This window comes from Rhagoletis pomonella, unplaced genomic scaffold (genome assembly GCF_013731165.1).
Source record: "Rhagoletis pomonella isolate Grant_MI unplaced genomic scaffold, Rhpom_1.0 Rhpom_scaffold_00008, whole genome shotgun sequence".
Classification (NCBI taxonomy): Eukaryota; Metazoa; Arthropoda; class Insecta; order Diptera; family Tephritidae; genus Rhagoletis; species Rhagoletis pomonella.
In genome coordinates, this window is record NW_023458562.1 from 37313803 (window position 1) to 37336178 (window position 22376).

Here is a 22376-nt window from a genome sequence, read left to right on the forward strand (position 1 = left end):
CTTACACGTACATTACTTAAATGGAAAGAAATTATTCCATAAACAATTTAGCTGTTAGGCGGCGCGGAGATCTTTTTTTTACAAACCACTAACAAAAGCTAGTCTTAAATATTTTTTTCTTATTTACTTGTTTCTTTTATTCATTTCCAACTGCTCAAATCACTCAGCAGCAAGTGCTAAATTCCTTCATTTAAAATTTTAAACTACCAGCAACACAGCATTCCAGCAAAAGCCACTGCATAAATGCATACAAATGTGTTTGCTTGGAAAACCTTTTCGAACAACTCAAGTGCAAACTTGTAATATTGCCAACGAAAACTTAACCTTTACGCAAAGATACACATGCTAGTAACCCAGATACATACTTACATATGTATGTATGTACGTACCTATGAAGTTTCCTCGTCATATCCTTCAACATTCTAGAGGGTATGTCTCCTTCTCTTTAACCTTCTTTCTTTGCAACTTGCAGTCACTTCACCTTGGCTGCTAAACCAACCGAAATATTTCTAAACGCCAGCAAAAAAAATAAATAAACACAAATGAAGCAAAAAACCGGTCCAAAGCTAAAATGCGGCAAAGCAAGCGTGTATCCACTTTGCGACTACAATGTCTGGACCTGCCTCAAGTTGCCTCCCTCAAGCCATGTGGCGACAAATGTACACGCAAGCCCACATAAAAAGCTACAGCTGCCACATGGAGCTCTGAAGCTGCTTCCCTGTGCGCTTTCTTCTTTCACAGGTTGTTTGCTTTTCATACATACGGCGAGTGGGTTTTCAATTTCAATCTGGGTTTTGTGCGCATTGAATGGTGTTTTTCATTTGATTAACTCGCATGTACACCGCCGTGAACATTCACACACATTAGCAACTGAAATTTGTTGACATTTGGGTAGGTAGTACTCGTATTTGGTGCATTGTTGCCGTTTGTGGTCACACTGGTTGGCAAAACGTGTCAACGTATAGAGTGAACAAATTGAATAGATTGCTGCAAGGTAGTATGAATTTATTTAGAAAGGATCTTTTTTATTAGGAAAATAAATTGTACGAGTACTTATGTGTTTTATATTCCTTCGACCGCTGGTAAAATTGCCAGAGCACGACCTACGTTGAGACTCAAGCGCGCTGGGAGGCTGACTGGCGGATATGGGATGAGTGGGTGGTAAAAGAGGGACCATTGAACTTTTTCATAAGCGAGTCAAAGCTTGATGGACGGATCGGTGAGCGGTGTCTTCTGTTGGAAACTATTCTTTGTAAATTTCAAATTTAGGCTTCCAGACTACTGTGGGGTTTCTCTGTCAGAGGAAATGGAGGTGGCAGTCGATATGCTGTTCATGTAATGACGGTATTTAGGCGGCATCGAAATAGGTCATTCTTGAACCATTTGCTGAGATAGGGTGTATTCGAATCCTCAGCCGAGATAGGCTCATTTTCCGTATGTACGTTACTCAGCTGTACGTGTTACTCTGGTGTACGTGGCGTATGAGTAACTTCCTTTCCTGCTCATTTTTCATACAAAAAATCTTTGCGTATTTTCATTTGACCACTCATTATTTCTTATTTATCCATCGATTTTCTTCATTAGTAACTTGATTTTTTTTTGTAACAGAACAGACTTTGGCACAAATGGAAAAATTTAGCACAGAACCTGTTATTTTTTAAATTTTTTCTCTGTTGAAGTTTGATTTTTTTTCATTTCTTCATTAAAAAATGAAAAAAAAAAAAACTGAAATGATTAATTATTTTTCAGAAACTATAAGTCCTATGGGAAAGTGATGTATATACGGTTTATGGAGAATTTTATAAGCTTTCATTTGCCGTATTTTATATTAAGATTGTTAAATTGGTTCGTAAGATATACGTGATTAAAAGGAACCAATTTTTGTCTTAGGCTGAATAACGGTAAATTGAAAGTACCTCGAAAACGTATTCATAGAAAAAAATTTTCGGAAACACCGATCAACTCTACATAGGAATTGGATAGTGGCATCCATAGAACATTTTTGTTGCAAACCAGTGTTATTAACGACCCATAAGGTACCCAATAAAAAAATGGTTATGTCTGATCGTTGATCAGATTTTCAAGAAGCTGAAATCTCTTGATTAGCAGGTGGAACAACTTTACAAGGTTGAAAAAAGTGGCTTTTCTACTGGGGAATCTCGTTGGGAAGATTTACGTTGATCACAAATCTGTTAGTGATGATTTTTGCTCAATAAACTTTGAGTGGTGGATTTGCGCGATGGGCTTAAGATGCAGTAGGCTATTTCTTAGGCCCACATGCTGAGAGCTATCTGTATATTTTTTATCAGTGACGGGATTGTAACACTGCAACGTTGTTGACGTGTTTGTAATCGCTCTGCGGAAAATTTTTAAAAAACAGCCGAATTGTTGGGATTTTTACCAGCGTTAGAGCCAGTGACTTGGGTGGCGAAGTGCTAATAAACTGTGCTATTTGCAAGCACAAAAATTTGTTTCATTTTGATTAAATAAACAAATAAATATAGCTAGAGACATAAAAGTGCAGTGAGGTGACAAAAACAATAAGGCGCGAAAATGGATAAATGCCATAAGTGCAAGAATCCAATTCGCGGTGACAGCGGAATCCGCTGTGATGGTGTGTGTGGTAAAGTGTGGCACTGGGCAAAAAAATGCTCTGAATTGGATGAGTACAGTGCGAATGTACTCAAAGAAAACAACTTTGTGCGCTTTATGTGTAACCAATGTCACACATACATGCATAACATCGATGAGGTGCTCCGAAATATGAACTTAACAATAGAGAAAAATAGTCAAAAGATCCAAGAGTGTAATGATGACTTCCAGGAGTCGCAGAAAATGCAAGTGAAAGAGCTTAAACTTCTCTTGCAATCAATAGAGAAAAAATTTGGGGAACGCATTGATGCAATGCAAAGAGTACAAAAAACCTGTGAGGCGAGTATTCTCGAAGTGAACCAAATTAAGTCAATAGCTGACGGCGTAAAAAAGCAAAGCCATGATCTTTGCGAAGCCATAGTGCGCAATGAAAATGAGAACAAAAAAATTTGTGCAGAGATAAAGAAATCGGTGACTGCTGACGCGTTAGCAGGTCAGCGGGCGAAAGCCACTTACGCGGATCTCTTTAAAGCTAATACTGCGAAAGATAATAGGCCGCCGAAAGTAAATAAAGAGAAGCCATTAGTTCTACAACCAAAAGAGAAGCAGGAAGTGGGAAAAACAAAAGAAGATTTGAACAAAAATGTTGACCCCTCGGGCTTGAAAATTAATAGTGTACAGGGGAGGAAAAGTGGGGCTGCAGTAATACAAACAGAAAATGAGGCTGAGCGTGAAAAAATCAAAAAGGCAATAGAGAATAAAATGAGTGATAGATATGAAATAAAAATCCCAAACGTAGCCAAGCCAAGGTTCATGGTATATAGAATGAGCTTTAAACATGAGAATGAGCAGCTCAGGGATATGATAAAAAAACAGAATGAATGCTTCAAAAATGGTAATTTCAAAATTTTGAAATGTTTTGAAACAAAAAGAGGAAATGCAAAACATTATAATGCGTTAGTAGAAACAGATGTAGATGCGTTTGCAGCCGTGCTGGCAAGCGAAAAAATAAACATAGGTTGGGAAAAATGTAGAGTCAAAGATGGAATGGATGTTACTTTCTGTTTCAAATGCAAGGGATTTAACCACATAGCTGCGAAATGTAAAGCCGATGAGGTATGTTTCAAGTGCCTAGATAACCACAAAACTGTGGAATGTTCTAAGGAAACATTAAACAAATGCATAAACTGCATTCGTGCTAATAAAAAATTTAACTTAGGGCTTGATGAAAATCATATGACATTTAACCGACAGTGTCCTGTATACCAGAAAAAGCTCGAGCATAAAAGAAATACTGTAAATTACTAACAATTACAGCAAGTTTGTGGGGACCCTAGCGTGGAGTTTACGTCTCACCCAGGTGTAAAGAAAGCGCTACCCAAATATTTGCAATGCGTATATCTCAATATACAGAGTTTAGTGGCTAATAAAGTTGAGCTAGAAATACTTATAGATTTTACCGACCCGGATCTACTTTTGTGTTCCGAAACATGCCTAACTGATGACATAGAGGATACGGAAATAATGTTCCCGGCGTATCAGATGATACGCTGCGACTCACACAGTAGACACACAGGGGGAGTGATAATACTCGTTCGAAACACGCTCGGTTTTAAAACAATAACTAACAAGGCTTTAGACAAAAATGTTTGGTGTATAGTTATTCAACTCACACACTGTGATACCAGGTGGCAGCTCGGGGTGGTTTATCACTCCCCAAGCTCAAGTGATGCGGAATTTGTTACATATATGGAGGATATCCTAGCAGAAATCTCAGAAAATTCTGTGAACACTGTTGTCATTGGCGATTTTAACATAAACATGAACGTAGTATCAACCTACAGCAGAAAACTCAATGATGTTTTCATGCAACAAGCCATGCAACAGCTGATAAATTTTAATACGAGGGTGACGGAACATTCGGAAACACGTATTGACTTGTTGTATTCCAATGATAACCGAGTTATATGCCAAAAGGTCGAGGATCATAGAATATCTGACCACGAAACAATAATGTTTCGACTAAATGTCAATAAACTTAACCCACTTGCTAAGGAGGCAGAAGTAATATCCTGGGAGAGATATAACCCTGAGAACTTAACAAGTTTACTAAGGCAGTGCGATTTCTCAAACTTAAATTTTTTCGATGCTGACGGTATGGTGGAGTATATTACTCACTGCATTATGTGGGCCATGAGGCAGTTGACTTACTCAAAAATAACTCGCATTAGGCAGAGGAACAAATGGTATGATAGGCAATTGACAGAGATGAACAAGTATAAATCTAAATCCCATGAGAAAGCAGTGTTGTCAGGGTACTGGGGTGAATATAATTTAGTGAGAAGCAGATATAAGAAAATGGTAAGGTGTAAAAAAATTAAATACTTAGAGCATAAGGTGGAAATAAATAAGGGTGACAGCCGACTCATGTGGAAATACTTAAAGGAGGTAGTCAATAACACGGAGGTCAAAGAAAATATTGGGGAAGTGATAATAAATAACACCAACTACGTAGACAGCTTTGAAATTGCGGAAAACCTAAATAATTTTTTCGTGGACAGCATTTTGGAAATACATACCAATATAGAGTGTGTAAACTATGATTTTTTCGAGCAACGAGCTCCCACAAGTACGCTAAAATTTGAAGAGGTCTCAACGGAAGACATTCTTCAAATTGCCAAAAAATTTAAGCGGAAAATTGGGGGAAACAACCTACTTTCTGAAGGTGTTATTAAGGACTCTGTTGATTATATGGGATATTTCTATGCCCTACTTATAAATAAGAGTCTCCAGACAGGATCAGTACCGGAAGAATGGAAAATTTCATCAATAGTGCCCGTCAAGAAAGTTAGAAAAACGGTTAAAGCTGAGGAGCTTAGGCCCATCAATACTCTCCCTAGCTTGGAAAAAATGCTAGAAACCGTTGTGAAAAACCAGCTACAGTACTATGTGGAATCCAATAAAATACTCATAAAAGAACAATCTGGATTCAGAGCTAAACATTCCTGCGAGACTGCGCTGAATCTGGTGCTTTCTCAATGGAAAGAAGATCTGAACAGACACCTTAATGTAGTGGCAGTGTTTATTGATCTTAAAAGAGCATTTGAAACCGTTGATAGGGTCCGAATGTTGGATAAACTAAAATACATTGGTATAAAAAACACTGAGCTTGACTGGTTTAGAAGCTTTCTGTGTAATCGTAGGCAACAAACAATAGTTAATTCAAAGAGGTCTAGTAAGATAGCCGTAGACATCGGATTACCACAGGGCTCAGTTTTGGCACCCCTACTCTTTAATATATATATAAACGATATTAAAAGTTCTCTCAAACATTGTAAAATAAAACTCTTTGCGGATGATGCCTTGTTAACGATCAGTGATAGGGAACTACCAAATGCGATTGTCAAAATGCAAGAAGATCTTAATTCTTTGTATCAATGGCTGTGTTCAAATAAACTCAAACTGAATGTGAAAAAGACTAACTTTATGGTATTTTCCAGAGCGGCAAATGCTGACTCCATAAGCCGTGAATTAAAAATCAAAGATGAAAATATCGAAGAGGTGAAAATTGTCAAGTACCTAGGAATATACATAGACAACAAACTAAAGTTTGATGAGCACGTTGAGTATACAGTCAAAAAGATTGCTAAAAAAATTGGCCTTATAAAGAGATCGTGTAAGTACTTGGGAAGAAGATATAAAACGTTGGTGTACAGGTCAATAGTAGAACCGCACTTTATATACTGCCCCACGATTTTCTTCCTAGCGGGGGACTCCCATGTAGATAAGCTGCAAAAAATGCAAAACCGAGCGATGAGATTCATCCTCAACAAACCGTATGACACACCAACAAGATGTATGCTTGAAACCTTGAATTGGTTAAGCGTGAAGCAACAAGTTTTTTACCACGCTATGAAATTTGTGTACAATATTAAGAAGGGCAACCTGCCGGATTATCTTAGCGATAATCTCCGATATATAAATGAGACGCATACATATTTGTTGAGAGAGAATAACAGCTTCAGACTCCCGAAGTATAGAACAGAAGTGGACAAAAAAAATATTTTCTATAAAGGCTTAAAGTGCTTCAATGAATTACCAGAGGCTATAAAAAATTGTGATACTATCACTCTTTTCAAGCGGCTGCTATTTGACTATTGTAGAACGCAGCCTACAAGATAGTGATGTATCAACAATAGCGTGGATTGGAAACTAGGCCTTTCCAACCACCAAGATATCGAGACTAGGCGGATCGGAAACTCGGCCTTTCCGACTACCTAGACCCTTAGATAATAAACAATAAACGAGCGGATTGGAAACTAGGCCTTTCCAACCGTTAACCGTCACGAAAGCGCGACTGGGTGGATCGGAAACTCGGCCTTTCTGACCACCCAGGAGATATCAATAAATGGAGTAACCCAAAAAGAATAGCGCGGATTGGAAACTCGGCCTTTCCAACCGTCTACATAACTTCCAGGAAATTGCATGCGTGTATAATGACATAAAATAATTGCAGTGATAAAGAAATAATGTTATTTAAAAATTTCTGTAGAGCATTTTGTATTTTGTATTTAATATTTAATATTTATATTATATTTTAAATCTAAAATCTAATTATAAGAATGTTAAATCTTTGTTGCAATATAAGTCTAACAGACTGTAAAAAATAAATAAATAAATAAATAAATAAATAAAGCCCTTCCTGAAACTGATTTTTCATCCTTTTCTCTTCTCAGTAACTTTTTACAGCGGAACAGGCCACTTCATGGCCGAATGTGTCGAGCTTTTTAACCTCTCGAGCTTTGCACTTCATACATACCGGTGACAAAATTTATATAAAACACTAAAAAGCTACTCCCACAGGATACGTTTCGGTGTAAACGCTCGCTCTCACCAATATAAATCTAAAGCGCTGGTCGCCGTCCTTCCGCGGGAAAAGCTCTTTAGCTCAGTAGCTTTGCCCGCGGGCAAGCTGATGCCCACCGCCGATCTAAAGAAATCGATTGTAATTTTCAAGTAAAAGTAAACCAGTAAACTCTTTAACATTTTCATTCGTTTTAATTTACTTGGCTTTTTAATATAATGCAGCTTACTTTACCCCTTATCCTTGAACGCTTAACTTAGACGCAAAAGCTTTCTCATTTATCACTTTTAATGCAAAATTTCCAAAAGTTTCAATTTGCCAATTCATTCAAGACTTTTTCTTTAACTAGCACTTTACCTTCAAACTTTATGTATATTCACCTCCTATTCGAAAAAAGCTTAAGAGTTGAGCAGATGATATACAAATTTTACGCTCAAATGCCTTGGCTTGCAAAACACTTGAAAATGATATGCAACAAACCAACACGAAAAGGCTTTTGCATAATCGCAAAAGCGTATCAGCAAATGACGGGAACCAAGGAGGACTTGCACATTTCCCCTGCGCTCATAAAATGAAAGGACAAAATTACAAAGTAGATTTTAATTTCACCCGCGATAAATATAGTTAAAAAAAAAAACGCAAAATAGAAAACAGATTAAGTAAAAGAGTAGAACGGAAGTCGAGAAGTAGAGGAGCAGATATTTAGTAAAGCGATGAAGGCGTCGAAACGATTGGTTAGGCGAGAAGTGAAAGTATGCAAGAGGAGGGTATTTCATGCAAAAAACATCGCCGCCAGCAAGCGAAAATATTTTAATGCTTTCATTGTCATTTCCTGTTGCAACCCTTTGAGCGCTTGTTACATTTTCAGTTGCTTGTGCCTGCCGTTGGTTGCTATTATTGTAAGTTGCATCAGTAAACTACACTTTTGGCAGCGTTTAAATGCAGCGCGTTATCATTATTATCCCTGCTTTGGCTGAATGACAGCGACGCAGACAATGATGCGTTAAATGAGCGCCATAGCAACATACATACATACATAGGTGGAGGCATTCACTGGCTTCCCGGTGGGTTGGTATTTGTTTTGGCAACATCAACATCAACATCAAACATAACAAAAATCGATAACTACAACAATGCTTAGAATACGACTTGAAACACTTTTTGTGGCAGTTAAACGGACGACCCACCATCGCAACGAGATGGGTGCAAATTCGGCTAGTTAAGCAGCTTTCTCTGTCCGCTACAAACTAACTCTATAGCTGCTTCGTCTCAGTAGCACTAGCGCATCTATTTTTCCCTAAGATTATTCAGGTATCCGAATGGAACCTGGATGATAGGTAGAACTTGATAAACAGATTTGAATCTCACAATGCATTAGCAGATCGATTGACGAAACCTGTCAGCTAATATTACCTCTGCATAACTCAAACCGCTTTCGCGTCAGTTCGTACTGCAGGATAAACAACGAATTCCTGATGCTTAGTTGTTGGATTTTGTAAGAGTTATAGCGAGTCATTCTCTTTCTAAATGGACGAATTTAATCTAAAAGATAGTCCATTGTAATAGATTAGGAAGCAAAAGAAGATTGCATCGTCAGCCATTTCCGTCTTTGTGTTGTCTTTCGTACCAAATGTTTACGACGACTAGCTAAACTCACAGAAAACTCGAGATTCCATTACGTTCAAGATTCTTCTATTGCCGACGTCGCCAATCACGATTTTGATATCATGGCGGGGGCAACGCTCTTAGAAGTTATCCTGGAACTCTTCGTCCTTCTATTCCATCGGGCATGGGGCGATGGTGATACCCCCGAGGCATGTTTTTGCTTCTTTACTGGAAGAAGTTTTTAGGTGGCGGGCTCCAAGCCCAGCGCACAACCCATTGCTGGGAGAGGGGTGATTTCTTAACCGAGCCGTTTGTTCCAAGACAGATGCCCGCTTTCAGTCGCACCTACTGGTGCGCGAACGAGGACGCAAGAGTCGGGATTGAGTATAGCCGTGCAACTGTAACTGCATACCAAGAACAACGACTATACTCCATTGTATTCTCAGGGTAACGCGCTTAAATATTAACAACCTTGTTGCGCTTCACCTATCAGGAATTTTAGATTCTTACCTTCCATATAAACCGAAGCGATGAATTACACTGCTAAAAAAACAAGAACCCAGAGCAGTCCTAAGTACTATACATTTTTGGGGTCGCTGATTCCAAATCCGTGGTTTATTTTTCTCCAGGACGGATATTATGAGACTGACACAGGCAGATTCGTGTTCAACTCATCCAAAAGCACAAGAAAGGGATACTGCGTCCGATCCCCGAACCCCGATTCCGCCTGTCACATAATATCCGCCATGTTTTAGAGGCTAGGAAAAAATTCTGACGTGATAGAGAAAACGGACTTCAGATTCGTAAGCAGCGCCTCAAAATACATTAGGAAAGGATATTTTGATCACCTAATCCCGACACTTTTTTGTAGATCAGCGACCCCAAAACCTAAAGGAAACCCGGTCTGGGTTCTAGCACTATTTTTAGTTTTTTTTCTAGCCCTGTTAGAAATCAGAAAATTTGACAACCAGGAACCTTCAGTTTAAAGCGGCTAAATAGTCGGCGACGTTTCTACAATCCTGGTGGTTAAGTTTTGCAGCCACGTTTTTTCGCACACCCCAGCTCAGTTGGCAAATCTCGGGGAGGTCCTCAAGTGACTAGCCGGAAGTACGTGAAGGTCTGATGATTAATTTGAAGCACACTTATATAAAATATCTGCATAAAATGAGTTGTAGCTGGAAATTTTCTTAGATTAAAACTTATTAAGTTTGAGTTCTAAATCGGGTAATGTTTAGTTATTTGCCCACGGTTTTTGGGTTAGTAGGCGGAGCGGAAGGAGGCGTGGCTCTTGAAAGCTCACTCATTAGAATGAGAACAGTTCAAACTTTGTACCTTCCCCCTCGAACTCTGTCACAGATGTTTGGAGCAATTTGAAAATGTGGTAAAATTAATTTTTTTTTTAACACAGGAAATGTAAACTCGGTTTACGCCATCCATAGTATTTTTGTGCAGAAAAGAAAAATAACGCTCATCAGTCTAACCCTGTCTATTAACAAATTAGTCACAGAAAATTAGGAAATAAAGTTTTGAAAATATAGTTTAAACCCTTGTCCATTTGTACACAATAACACGAAATCATTGGGCAAATAACTAATCCGCTCCATCCAAACCACTTTAAAAGTGCCTAACGAGTGCCTTTATTGAATTCCCTCTAGTTCTGTACAACTATACATTTGAAAGTATGGACGGCATTAAATTAGCTGTGAACAACTGTGTAAATATTTAAAAATAAAGTTTATTAACTAAAGTTTAAAAAAACTCGATGTTTTTTAAGTCTACGTTTACATCACGTTACGTGCCACAGGAATCGGTTAATTCTATTTTCATTCAATCATCCGCCCTCGTTCCATTCCATGTTGTTTCACTCTGAAAAATGACATCACTTTTGACGTCTCTTTTTTGTTATTGCATTTGTGTCAAGTGAAAAAATTTGCGCTGAGCTGCTCCAGCAAATTATTGAAAGCAAAAATATATAAAAACTACGGATTCCTTAATCGAAAATCGCAGAACTGCCTACAATAATGGCGGATCCAAAGTTCGAGAATTTGCCCGGGATTGTAAGTACACCTCCAACATATCGGCTGCGCACATAATTGGAAATTCAATAAAACTGACTCATACAGCATGGGCGTTTATTTGTTTGTATGACTGTTGGTGCCAACTATACTGTGGTGCCAACCATGAACCCCACCTAAAATGACTATATTTGCAACTTTATTCAATTTCAGGCTTATGACCAACCCGATGTGTATGAAACGCCCGATAATCCTGAACCAGAAACCTCGGACTACTATGAAGAAGAGCCGGAGAATGAGTCAATCGAGCGCATGCACATTTCTACGCGCGACGCCTACAATCGCTTCCGCGGAGCTACACTTGATGGTAGTGTCGATTTCTCGGATCGCATTGGCCGGCGTTTATGCAAAGGCTACGATGCACGCGCTGGAGAATATGAGCTAGTTGGCGTGGGTGAAAAGGAGACTCCAGTGCAAAAATGCCGGCGACTGCAATGCGAAATGAACGAATTGATGGATGAGGTGGCAGCGCTCCAAGTGGATCGCAAGATTGCACAAGAAGAGAAGGAGTCGTACGATGCAGTGGCAACTGTTATAGCAACTGCTAAGAAAGTGCTGGATTCGTTACGGTTGGAGCAGGTGTTGGGTAAAGAGCAAGTCTCAACGGCAGCTGACAAAGAAGTGAAGCAATTGATTGGTGAGTTAAAAGTGAAACTTATTTTTTAATATACTTATGTAAATATTTGTATCAAATATTGCGCAGGTCAAGTGGAGGAGTTCAAGAAATCTGGGCTACTAACCGCAATACCAACGCCTGGCACTGATTTGGCCGCCTCTGCGCGCATTGCTAAACTGGAGCATCGTTTGCACCAACTGGAGCAAGCAATTGGCGCACAACCGGAAAAACTCAGTCGCCTTACAGCCGTAACGAACACCTCAAACGTATTAGAAGCTGTGCATCAACTTAGCACAAAAGCAGCTTTGCTGCAAGTTGACAAACTGGATCTCATCGAATCACGGCTGGCTACACTCACAGGCAAAATGGATGCTATAGCTGAGAAATCGAGTGGTTCGGCTGAGGATGCGAAACGTGATCAAAAAGTTATCGAACTCTATGATATTGCGAAACGTACGGAGCCTGTAGCTGAAATACTCCCAGATATTATTGAACGTATGCAGGCGCTCGAAGCTTTACACAAATATGGTGAGTGGCGAAGGGAGGTGTGGGAATAACTAAAAAAAAATAAAAAATTTTATTCATCTTTTCTTACTAAGCTATGAACTTTGCTAAAATTATCGCTGAGATTGAGGAGAAGCAAACTACGATAACAACCAGCCTGGTGAGCAACAAAGAATTGCTGCATTCAGTACAGGAAACATTCGCACAAAATCTAGAAACGATAAACAAGGAGGTGGCTAAAGTGGACGAGCGTGTGCAGGCAATTACGGGCAAAAAGTAATTGTTACTGGGGTCAAAGCTCGAGGCATTATACACGCTGATGCAACTAATTTTGAGTTAAAGACAGCAACTAACTTATTTAATTTGCTAAAATATTCTCATTCATAAGCAAAGTATTGTAATAGTCTTTTTTTAAGTTAAAGTTTAGCTGTGAATTTTTTGAAATTTTAATAAGTTTTAAACCAGCGTTGTGCTGCAAAACCACTAATAAATGTGAATAAAGAATAATGTGCTTTAAACGGTTGGACGTTTTGATAGGAAGCTGCAGTTTATTTTGAAATATGGCGCTTTTTTCGTGCCCGTTTATTGGAAATTGCCACGCTTTCTGGTATCTCTGGTATTAGGTGCTACAATGTAATTTATTTTTCACCTGTTTCAACTCTGCCTTTTTTTATTTGTGAAAATAAAACATCCCTTAGTAATTTACAATTTTTATTTAAAGCCTTTTTATTTATATTATTCATAATTATAATAATAATCATCATAATAATAATAAGTAATAATAGTGATACGCTCACGTATAATATCTAGAGATAGTACACATTTAGCTTTGAATAAGTTTCATACATTTCCTGTACTCCATTTTTTTTTTTTACTTTTATTTGCGTTAAATGTTTTCGCTCATTAATTTATGCAGTTCTACTTTATGTATACATACATAGTTGTTCGCCCCACATTGTGTCTACATAAATATTTTATTTATTGAATTTCACGTTTTTCTTTATGTATGTATATACTTTTGAAATATATTTAACCTTTCGTGTGCCTTTGTCATTTTACTATACTTATCAATGTGTTTATGTATGGATATATGTGTCTTTGCATGTGTTTAAGATGTGTATATATGTATGTGAATGTATGTGAATTGCTATTAATTCGGGAATGTTTTGACGGCTATAATTGCATGTATTTGAATTTTATTAATTTTTTTCAAGTACTCTTACAGTTTTTCGTATGTTTTCTTCTTCTAAATCCGACTTAAATGCCACCTGAATTGCACGCAATACTTCACATTTCACTTTAGCATTGATTTTTTTGTTTTCTGTTTTTAATTTTCTTTGTTTTAAGAGTATAAGACATTTATTTAAATAATTTATTGTTGCTCTTTTCTATTTTTTTACATGTGTATATACGATATTTTCTCAGTGTATATATCGGTTTGAAAGTGTTATACAATTTATTTCAATACTCACTTTTTTAACATATCTGTTTTTTATAACTCCTTAAAAGTTACGTTTTTAATTGTTCTTAATACAATTTTTATTATTTTTTCTTTGAATCAAATTTTCTTATTTAATATTTTTTTCAATACTTTCACTAAATAAATATGTAACTTTCCACAACTTAGTATTTTATAAACGAAACTGGATTTGTCTTAAACGAAGCGCTTTCATTTCTTAGACTTAAAAAAAAAAAAATTTTAAGAGATTTACAAAATTGCCGAGAAACAATATCACAATATATAAAATCTAATCACCAAATTACTAAGAAATCTGTAAATTATTCTCATTTCTCTATTAAAATTCTTTGCTCTCTGGGCGCTTAACATTCGTTCCACCGTATGGAACAACGAAAGCGCTTTACTTCAAGCTTACTCTAAAGCTTCTAATACAACGCTTAATAATCCAATTCCAATTCCTTTTCAATAAGCTCGTTCGTTTTGAAAGCTCGTTTCCAGGTTTTTCACACTCTTTGCTTGCCTAAAGGTGTGCGTTTGAAAGCTTTCGCCATTTAAAAAAAAAAGTTAAAAAATTAAAGCTTACAAACAGTTAAAAAATTAAAGCTTTGATAACGAAAGCCTCTTGAAAACGAAAGCTTTATTGTTCAAGAAAAACACCCAGAATGAAATGCTTAGACGAACGACTGTATTATGGTAAAATTACGAGTATTATGGAAAACCACTTATTAAAAAAGATCAATCAGAAAGTATTTTACGTATATGCGGGCATATAAAATGTGTTTTTGATTCCGTAACTTACATTTAAAGCACAATGAAAATTTAACTTGCTGTGCTTTTTGCTAAATATTAAAAGAAAACGTATAGAAAAGCTTTTGAAGCGAATTTGGCAACAAAAAAGAAAAGCTTTAGAGCGATGAGAACTTCCCTTCTACTTCTACAACTAGTAAACTGCATAAGTACCGCCTTAAGTTTAAAAAAGCTTTGAGGCAGCTTTCCAAAATCATTTTCAAGAAGACAGTATTTTTTAATATTTTTCGTAAATTTATTTCATTACCCTTACTTATCCTTCAGCTACGAAAGTTAGAACCTCAGTCATTTAAAAAGCTTTAAAGCAGCTTCTCTCCATGCTTGTGTATTGAATAGGCTTAAGAAATTACCGGTGAAGTAATTTAGTCTTCTGATGCAAAAGAATTTATTATTGCAGTCCACAACTCTTGAGATAGCCATTCAACTAATTTAAATAGATTTAAGGTAGCTTTGCTAAGAGCTTTTTTCAAGTTTTGCCGCTTAAGAGGTTGCAGACGAAATTATTATTTTCTTTTTTTTTGTTTTGGTTTGCTGAAAATCAATCAATTTTTTTCAAAGCTTTAAAAAATGCCATAATTTCCAACTCTCTGCTTTCGAAAATATGTTGAGTTTCGGAACATAGATAAATATGCAAGCTTAAGAAAGTACAGCCTTTTATCAAGCTTTATTCATCTTTTTTTAATAACTTTTCAGCTTTTGAGCTTTATGCTACGGCAAACTGATATGGATATAAAGTCGCTTTGAAGAAAGTACACATTTGTGTGTGTAAATCAGACGCTTTTTCGACGCTTATGGAGATTTTACCTTATTTTCTCTTGAGCCTTTTACTACAAAAATTAGCTGTGAAATTTTAAAGTTTTTAAAAAAAATTTTCCAAGTGAAGTATTTTTTTTATTGTGCAACGGCTTTGCGAAATAGCAAAAAAACTAAAAAAATCTTTGAAAAAGCTTTCCTATTATAAACTCAATAAGCTCTCAACTTTTGCTTACAATTTATAATTTGTTGTTATTTTAGAGTCATGCTTCCATTGCTGTCACTATAATTATGAGAGTTGTGATGTTACTTAACTGAGACTATCAACTAATATTCGGTTTTATTTTTAATAAACTATTTATTATTCAAATATTTGCTCATAGTTTTATATAAAGCATTATTTAAATATTTTAAAATAATTTTTCAACGCAAATTTTTTACTCAAGTAAAATATTTTTTTTCAAATAAGTGGAATTTGTATGAATTAAATTTTTGCTTTTTTATAATTCCTTTGTATTTTCTTATCAACTCAAATATTTTTTTATGAATAGATATTTTTTTTAATTTTTTTTAAATATTTTTTTACTTATTTTTACATTTCTTAATTTTTTTTAAATCATTATCTTTTATACTCTTACTCTGCATTCTTGTGGAATCCATATTAGTGCATTTTACGTGTTTCTTAAGTTCGCACTGAGTTATTTTTTCCATTCTGTATTTGCTTTGCTGCTAAATACATCGAAAATTTGCTTGTTATACATTTAATAAATATATATTTATATTGTTATTGAAAATTTCAGCTCTTATATAGTAAAGGAAAATTTTGAAACAATATGTACCTATGAATTTAAAAAAAAAATTGCCTACGTTACATACATACATACATTAGCGTGTTTGCTACTTATTCTTTGTCTCAAACTCTTTGCTGCCAATTAAACTAGCGCGATTTCAACTACATACATAAATACATTTGCTGTGCAATTTTTTTGTTTTTGTGTGTTTGCTCTTTACAATACCTACATTTACACATTAAAAAGCTGTAGAAATAATATTTAAAAATTGTTTAAAAGTATGTAGTATGTAATTTTACATGTTTTTATAATGCTTTTAAAAAGTTAAATGAAATAAAATAATATCAGAGTTGCATTTAAAAAACTATCTTTTTCTATACGTTTGAGTTCTGCTAAATTGAAACTATTTACAAAAAAACATAAATTAAACAAAAATATAGAAAAAGTACACACATCTAAAAGTTATAGCTACTTAAAAAAATTTTTACTTGCGTACTATAAAAAAAAAATAAAATATATAAAATCTAATAAATATAGTAAAGTTTTATTTGTTCATGTTGCCTTTGCCTTTAATGCTTTTTAATAGATTTTATTTATTCTGATAACAGTGAAGCGTATTTGAGTTTTTTCGCAATTTTTGCTCTTATTTTTTAATATTTTTTTTTTCATACAATTAGAATTGATGCGTAAATACTTTTTTTTAATTTTGATTTTTTTGTTTCTTGATTAATGTTTTTATACCGTTTCTATAATTTTTTTCTTTTAAGAAAATGAGAAAATTCACTACAAAAAAATTCAGTTTTACATATACAGTGTTTAGATTCTTTTTGTATTCCACACATTTGCTAACTCACCCCTCCAGCTCAATGTCAATCAAAAATCCAAGAAAAATATTAATGTCTCGCCGTTTCAATTTCAGTGCGATGGAATCCAAAGCTACTTACTTGGACCAAATGTTTCTGATGCTGCCAATAATTTCTACTTTTGCAAATTATATTCTTTTGTTAGCCTGTTCGCGCTAATGAGCGCACTTTATTGCCTTTTGCCTAGCCTTCACACTTATTTGACTAATTTATTGTTAATGTATGTGTATGTGTGTGTGAGTTTTGCGCTCAGTGATTTATTGTTTTATTTAAATTCCATTTCTTCTTCTCACATTCGCTTACGCTTTTCTATAATATTTTCTCTTCGATTTCCAATTGCCTCGCTGCCCTCATATACTTTATAATACTACATACATAAATAGTATATATGTTTGTATATATTTAACCTTTTATATACTCTTTTTATATATACTATAAGTATGTATGTGTTTGTATGTATCTTTTCTTATCGTACGAGTATATATCTAAATAATAATTTTGTTTTTCTGTTTGTTGTTATAACTTTTGCATATACTGTTCAGAAACACTCTGCCCTCCTTCTCTTAATACACTAATACAGATTCCATCGTAATTGTATCTCATTTATTGTTTGTCTGTGCATTTGACGCCGTTGTAGCTTGGATTTGTGATGCGGTTTGCGATGCCGACGACTCCAATGTGCGACGAGCCAGTCTTGACCTGCAATTAAAAAATAATAATAATATTAAAAAATGGTAGTAGTAGTAGAAAAAAGTCCCTAGGCGCGTTTTAAACTAAAAAATTAAATTTGTTTAGCATATAAAATTAAATTTCAGTTACTCATTTTTAAAAATTTATATAGATATTTGAAGGGCGAAATATTTGAAATCGCTCTTCATTTAAAGCGGGAGTTGAAGAGGTTTAAATAAAGACTGTATGCTATAAATTTCTCTGCCAATCAACGACGATCAGAGATCTTTTAACACATGTATTCTACAGAAAGCTCTTATACTTATCCCACTGATATCTTTTGGTCCTCACTGCTTTAAATCATACTAGAGATTTTTATGTCTGTAGCTTTTATGCTTGTGAACTTTATATTTCCAAAAGCTCAATAATTCTTCAAACCCTCTCTTTAATTTATGACGCCTTCTGGGTTCTAAAACTTCTTAAATAGCGGGTATAAAATAGTTTTGAAAAAAAAGCACCTATTTATGTACACATATAAGACGAGAGCTTTCAGTTGAGCTTTTTGAAATTTTCCAGTTTTGTAGCTTTCGAGAGCTTTATTCCAAATTTTTCTTTGTACATTTTTTACTCATGAGCTTTTCTCAACATTGAGCTTTTTTAATCCTTTCTAAAATTTATTCCTTTGCACTCAATTTTTGCTTTAGCCCGTCTGCAACAACTCTTAAACTACACAAATTAGATCTTCAAATAAAAGTACACAGCAGAAGAGAGTTTTAGAGAGCTTTTTCTTAATTTGTTTTTGATCTAAAAATTTTTCTCATAAGCTGGCTTTTGAATTAATGTGTGCGGTTTTGGTTTCCACCGTTTCTGTCATTCGAAAATTAGATTGCATATTTTTTGGCGCATTTTGATCAACTCTAAGCTTTCCTTGAGGAGCTTTCTTGGGCTTTTTCAAAATTTTGTCTTTGTACGCTCTTTTTTGGAGCCTTTCGCAGCTTTGATCTCTTTCTATATTTTCTCGATTTTGCTTAGTATTATATTTTTTAATTTAGGCTTTCTTCCGGCTTCTACCATTTTGAAACTGTGTTACACTCTGTGTAAAAGTATACAGCAGCAGAGAACTTTTGAGAGCTTTCTTTTAACTTTTATTTGTGAAATTTTAAATTTTTTCTTGCTACTTCAATTTCATGCGCTTCTTTTATTTGAGAATTAAATTATATACTTTTGTGAGTACTTTGAAGTTTTAGTAGATTCGTTTTCGTAATGAAGAAACCGAGAATATTCTCTTGAGTTTTGCATCGAGGCACCTCATTTTTTTGTAGTTGCTGATCAGCTTCAACTTTTAATTTTCTTAATCTTTTTCTTGTACACTTTTTTTTTCTATTTAGATGCTTTTATTGGCACTTTCTTGATAGCTTTTCTCAACATTGAGCCTTTTTTTAATCCCTCTAATTTTTTCTATGAACTACTCATTTTACTTTAGGCTGATATAAACCCTAGACCTCAAAACCAAAAACTTTGAGTGAAAGTAACAATTGCAGAGAGCTTTTTTGAATTTGTGTACTTGGTACGTATTATATTTCGCTAAGATGTCTGAAAATTCTTTATTAAATCCACTCACTTTATCTGTCCAGCCAGTAGGGGATTGATGGCGTACAGCCAATCGTGTACCTCCTTATCGCCCAACGTTTGCAGCAGATAGCCGCGATGCTTAGTGACAACACTGAAAAATACAACAAAAATTTAAGTTTTAGCAAAATTCCAATTCGAGACAAAAATAAGAGCACCCATAGTAAAACATGTTTCATCTTCCGCTTTCGCTTACCTAAATGTATTGGGTATCTTCACCATAGCCGCTTGATCTTCACTACATTCAACCTGAGCTGTCGCTAAATTCAATACTGCACGCTCAACTGGATCCTTCTCCGACTTGTAGATGAAAACATAGGGGCGACGCACAATCTGGAAAAAAGTTTTTAAAGTGTTTAATTGTGCGTAGAATAAAATACGGCTTTTAGCTAATGTCAACTTACCACCCAACGCTTCTTCCAACCCGAACCACCATGCTCCAATACATTGAGCAATCCCTTGCGCGCCACAACAGCGCTCACACGTATCTCCTCTAACTCGGGTACGTATAGCCGCAGCGGTAGGGCCGGTTGTGTTGCGGGTGCAGGTGCCTCCCAGCCATTGGGCGCATCAGCACGATCGGGTGAACATAATCTGTAAGAAGTGCATGAAGTTAGTGGCGAAAAAAGAACAAGTCGAATAAAAAATTAAGATGAGGATAAAAAGGGTGAAGTGAGAAGCGCACATTGAGAGGTTGAAAAGGTTGGGTTAATATATTTTATATTTACTTATATAAAATTACTCAAACACAGTTAAAAGGTGATAAGTACTGTGGGTTAGTGAGTGGAAGATGTGTGATAAGTTTATGAAAAATTGTTGCCAAATCGTGTTAGTGATGCTAAAGTTCAGTATTGGTTATAAAAATGTAAGTTGTGTGTGAGTGATAGTGAGTTAGGCAAAAGGTGTTAAGCAGCAAATTTACCGTAGACAGCGATTTTTCAAACATTGACAAAGATTTTTTTACGCAGACGTTATTAGTTTTTTTTTCAACTACGATCTTTCAATTTAATGCTAAGTAAATGTTGTATGAGTTATCATCAGCTTTTCGACTTGTATCGATTCAGCGTAGTTCGGCGAAATATTATGTATTTAAAATTGTTCAAACTTTTAAAATTGTGCAATTTAGCTGATGTAATTTGCCTTTTCAAAGGAACGCAGCTCATTCAGCTCACTGAAAACCAATTCAGCGCATAATTTGCTGCTTGGATTTCACATTAATTGTGTTTGTATTAGTTTTACAAGCACGCTCAGCTCATTCAGCGTCAAGAAAACCTTTTCAGCAAATATTGTCCGGTTTGATTTTCACATTTTGCATTTTTTAAGCATTACGCCAAATGAATTCAGTATATTCAGCACGTTGAAAATTAATTCAGCGCATGCTTTGCTATTTATTTTTAAAAATGGAATTATTTTGTATTCAAAAAAGGTTCTCACTACTAAAATTTTACATTTAACTATTTCAATTTGCTTTTTGATGTTATACAGCTCATTAAGTTTACTGGAAATCATTTCAGCGCATACTTTGATGCTTGAATTTCCCATTCAGCGTGTTTTAATTAGTGTTACAAGCTCATTCAGCGCCTACAAAGCCTTTTAAATAGGGCCTACCATTTTGAGGCTATTTTGGAAACACATATGTATGTACATATACTTCTCAAATTAAAATGGGGTTCAGCGTATTTACAATTCGACTAAAAGCTTTTTTGAACTACAAATGCAATTGGTTTCAGCGTATTCAGCGCATTTACTTAAAATTCAGCTGGACTTTTCTGAATTTTGTGAACTAATGAACTTTATACCACTATACTCAATGGGTTTCAGCGTATTCAGCGCATTATGCGTACAATTCAGCGGTCGATTTTCTAAATTTTTGTACTCGTGAGCTTCAAATTGCTTTGTTTATTTTTCAAGTGTACCTTTTCCTGCCACGTCTTTGTTTGAAAAATGCTATTATTGTGTACTGAAAAAAAAAATTTGTTTCAAAAGCAAAGCAACTAAAAATTTAATACGAATTAAAATTTTTAAATAAACCAGAAAATTACCTTCGTCTAATTTTTGGTGTTGTTCTAATAAGTTGAAATTTGTTTTTAGTTTTTTTTTTTACCAAAATTAAGACATTTACATACATACATAAAAAGAAAAAGAACATAAAAATAGAGTAAAAATTTAGGATTTAGATACTTTTGTTTAAATTTTTATTTTGGTAGGAGTTTTGGTTAAAAAAATAAATAAATTTTTTTTCTCTCTTTGAACTTAAACTTTTTTCTCAAATAAAGAGGAAACAAGTCAAAATTGAGGCATTGTAGCAATCACACAAACTCAAAATGCGGCTACTTACTCTATCGAGCTGCCAGAGATGCAGCTAACGGTCATGTCAGCGCAGCCCTCATCGCTGGGCGACACATCCGACTGGGTGGCTGGCTCCGCTGTGGGATCTGTAGATTTGTTATAGGTGCCTATGAGAAGAGTATTCAGCAGATAATTAAAATAATAATAATAATAATTTCTTCTGCCTTTCTCACTCTCACCCTGCACCAACTTCAAGCATTTCAGCAACAACTCTTGCTCCCTTTGATTGTACTCCCGCTCGGGCATCATCTGTTGTGGATCCTTAACGGGCGTTTGTGGTGATGGTGGTATGACCATATGTACTGGTGAGGTGGCTGCACGCGCTGCCAAATTGCACACGTCCTTTTCGGTCTTCGTGGTCGGATTTGGATTGGTGTCCATGCCAAGGCGTTCGCGCAACAACAACAAATGGCGCACACGTCCCACCTCTTCGAGTCGTGTCAACTTTTCCAATTCCCATTGATGATCGAAAATGAGCGAATCGCCACGTGGACGCCAGCCAGAAAGATTCTCTTCGCCGCGCACATAAGTGGAGCTGGTATCGAGGACACGTCGCTGGCGTCGTTGTACACCTTTTTCGAAAATTTTATAGAAGCGGAAATATGAAAGAAATTATGACATTAGTTGAGGTGTTTAGTGAGCGCGTAGCGAAAGCGAAACTTTTGAAGCTTTTCAGCATGATTAATGTATGTATGTACTTTACTTATGCAATGAAAAATTTGAATATTTTTAAAAATGTATTTAGCTGCTTCAAGCATTAATTCTAAACAAGAACGCTTTCGAACGGCAATTATGTAACA

The 22376-nt window shown here is 35.5% G+C and overlaps 3 protein-coding genes across 19 annotated transcripts in view; 2 read left to right on the forward strand and 1 right to left on the reverse strand.

Annotated features, from left to right (window-relative positions):
* LOC118744797 (proton-coupled amino acid transporter-like protein CG1139) overlaps positions 1 to 22376 on the forward strand; it is a gene marked incomplete in the record, with an annotated part of 239955 nt that overhangs the window by 8521 nt on the left and 209058 nt on the right.
* Positions 10947 to 12796, forward strand: LOC118744799 (dynactin subunit 2). Its single transcript, XM_036478143.1, has 4 exons — positions 10947 to 11118; positions 11290 to 11773; positions 11840 to 12280; positions 12352 to 12796. Exons 1-4 carry the CDS (start codon positions 11083 to 11085, stop codon positions 12534 to 12536), a joined length of 1146 nt encoding a protein of 381 aa, XP_036334036.1. The 5' UTR covers positions 10947 to 11082; the 3' UTR covers positions 12537 to 12796.
* The window catches only part of LOC118744791 (kinesin-like protein unc-104), a 94233-nt gene continuing 88968 nt past the window's right edge, over positions 17112 to 22376 (reverse strand). For 14 of the 17 annotated variants that reach the window (XM_036478121.1, XM_036478122.1, XM_036478123.1 and 11 more), the window contains 6 exons: positions 21756 to 22148; positions 21566 to 21683; positions 19632 to 19821; positions 19424 to 19560; positions 19220 to 19321; positions 17112 to 17628 (listed from right to left, as the gene is read on the reverse strand). In XM_036478121.1, the coding sequence (XP_036334014.1) occupies positions 17529 to 17628; positions 19220 to 19321; positions 19424 to 19560; positions 19632 to 19821; positions 21566 to 21683; positions 21756 to 22148 (1040 nt within the window). In that variant the 3' untranslated portion in view covers positions 17112 to 17528. Of the gene's footprint in view, positions 17629 to 19219; positions 19322 to 19423; positions 19561 to 19631; positions 19822 to 21250; positions 21294 to 21565; positions 21684 to 21755; positions 22149 to 22376 lie in introns of those variants that run through there. The other 3 variants (XM_036478132.1, XM_036478129.1, XM_036478133.1) reach the window with 2 other exon arrangements.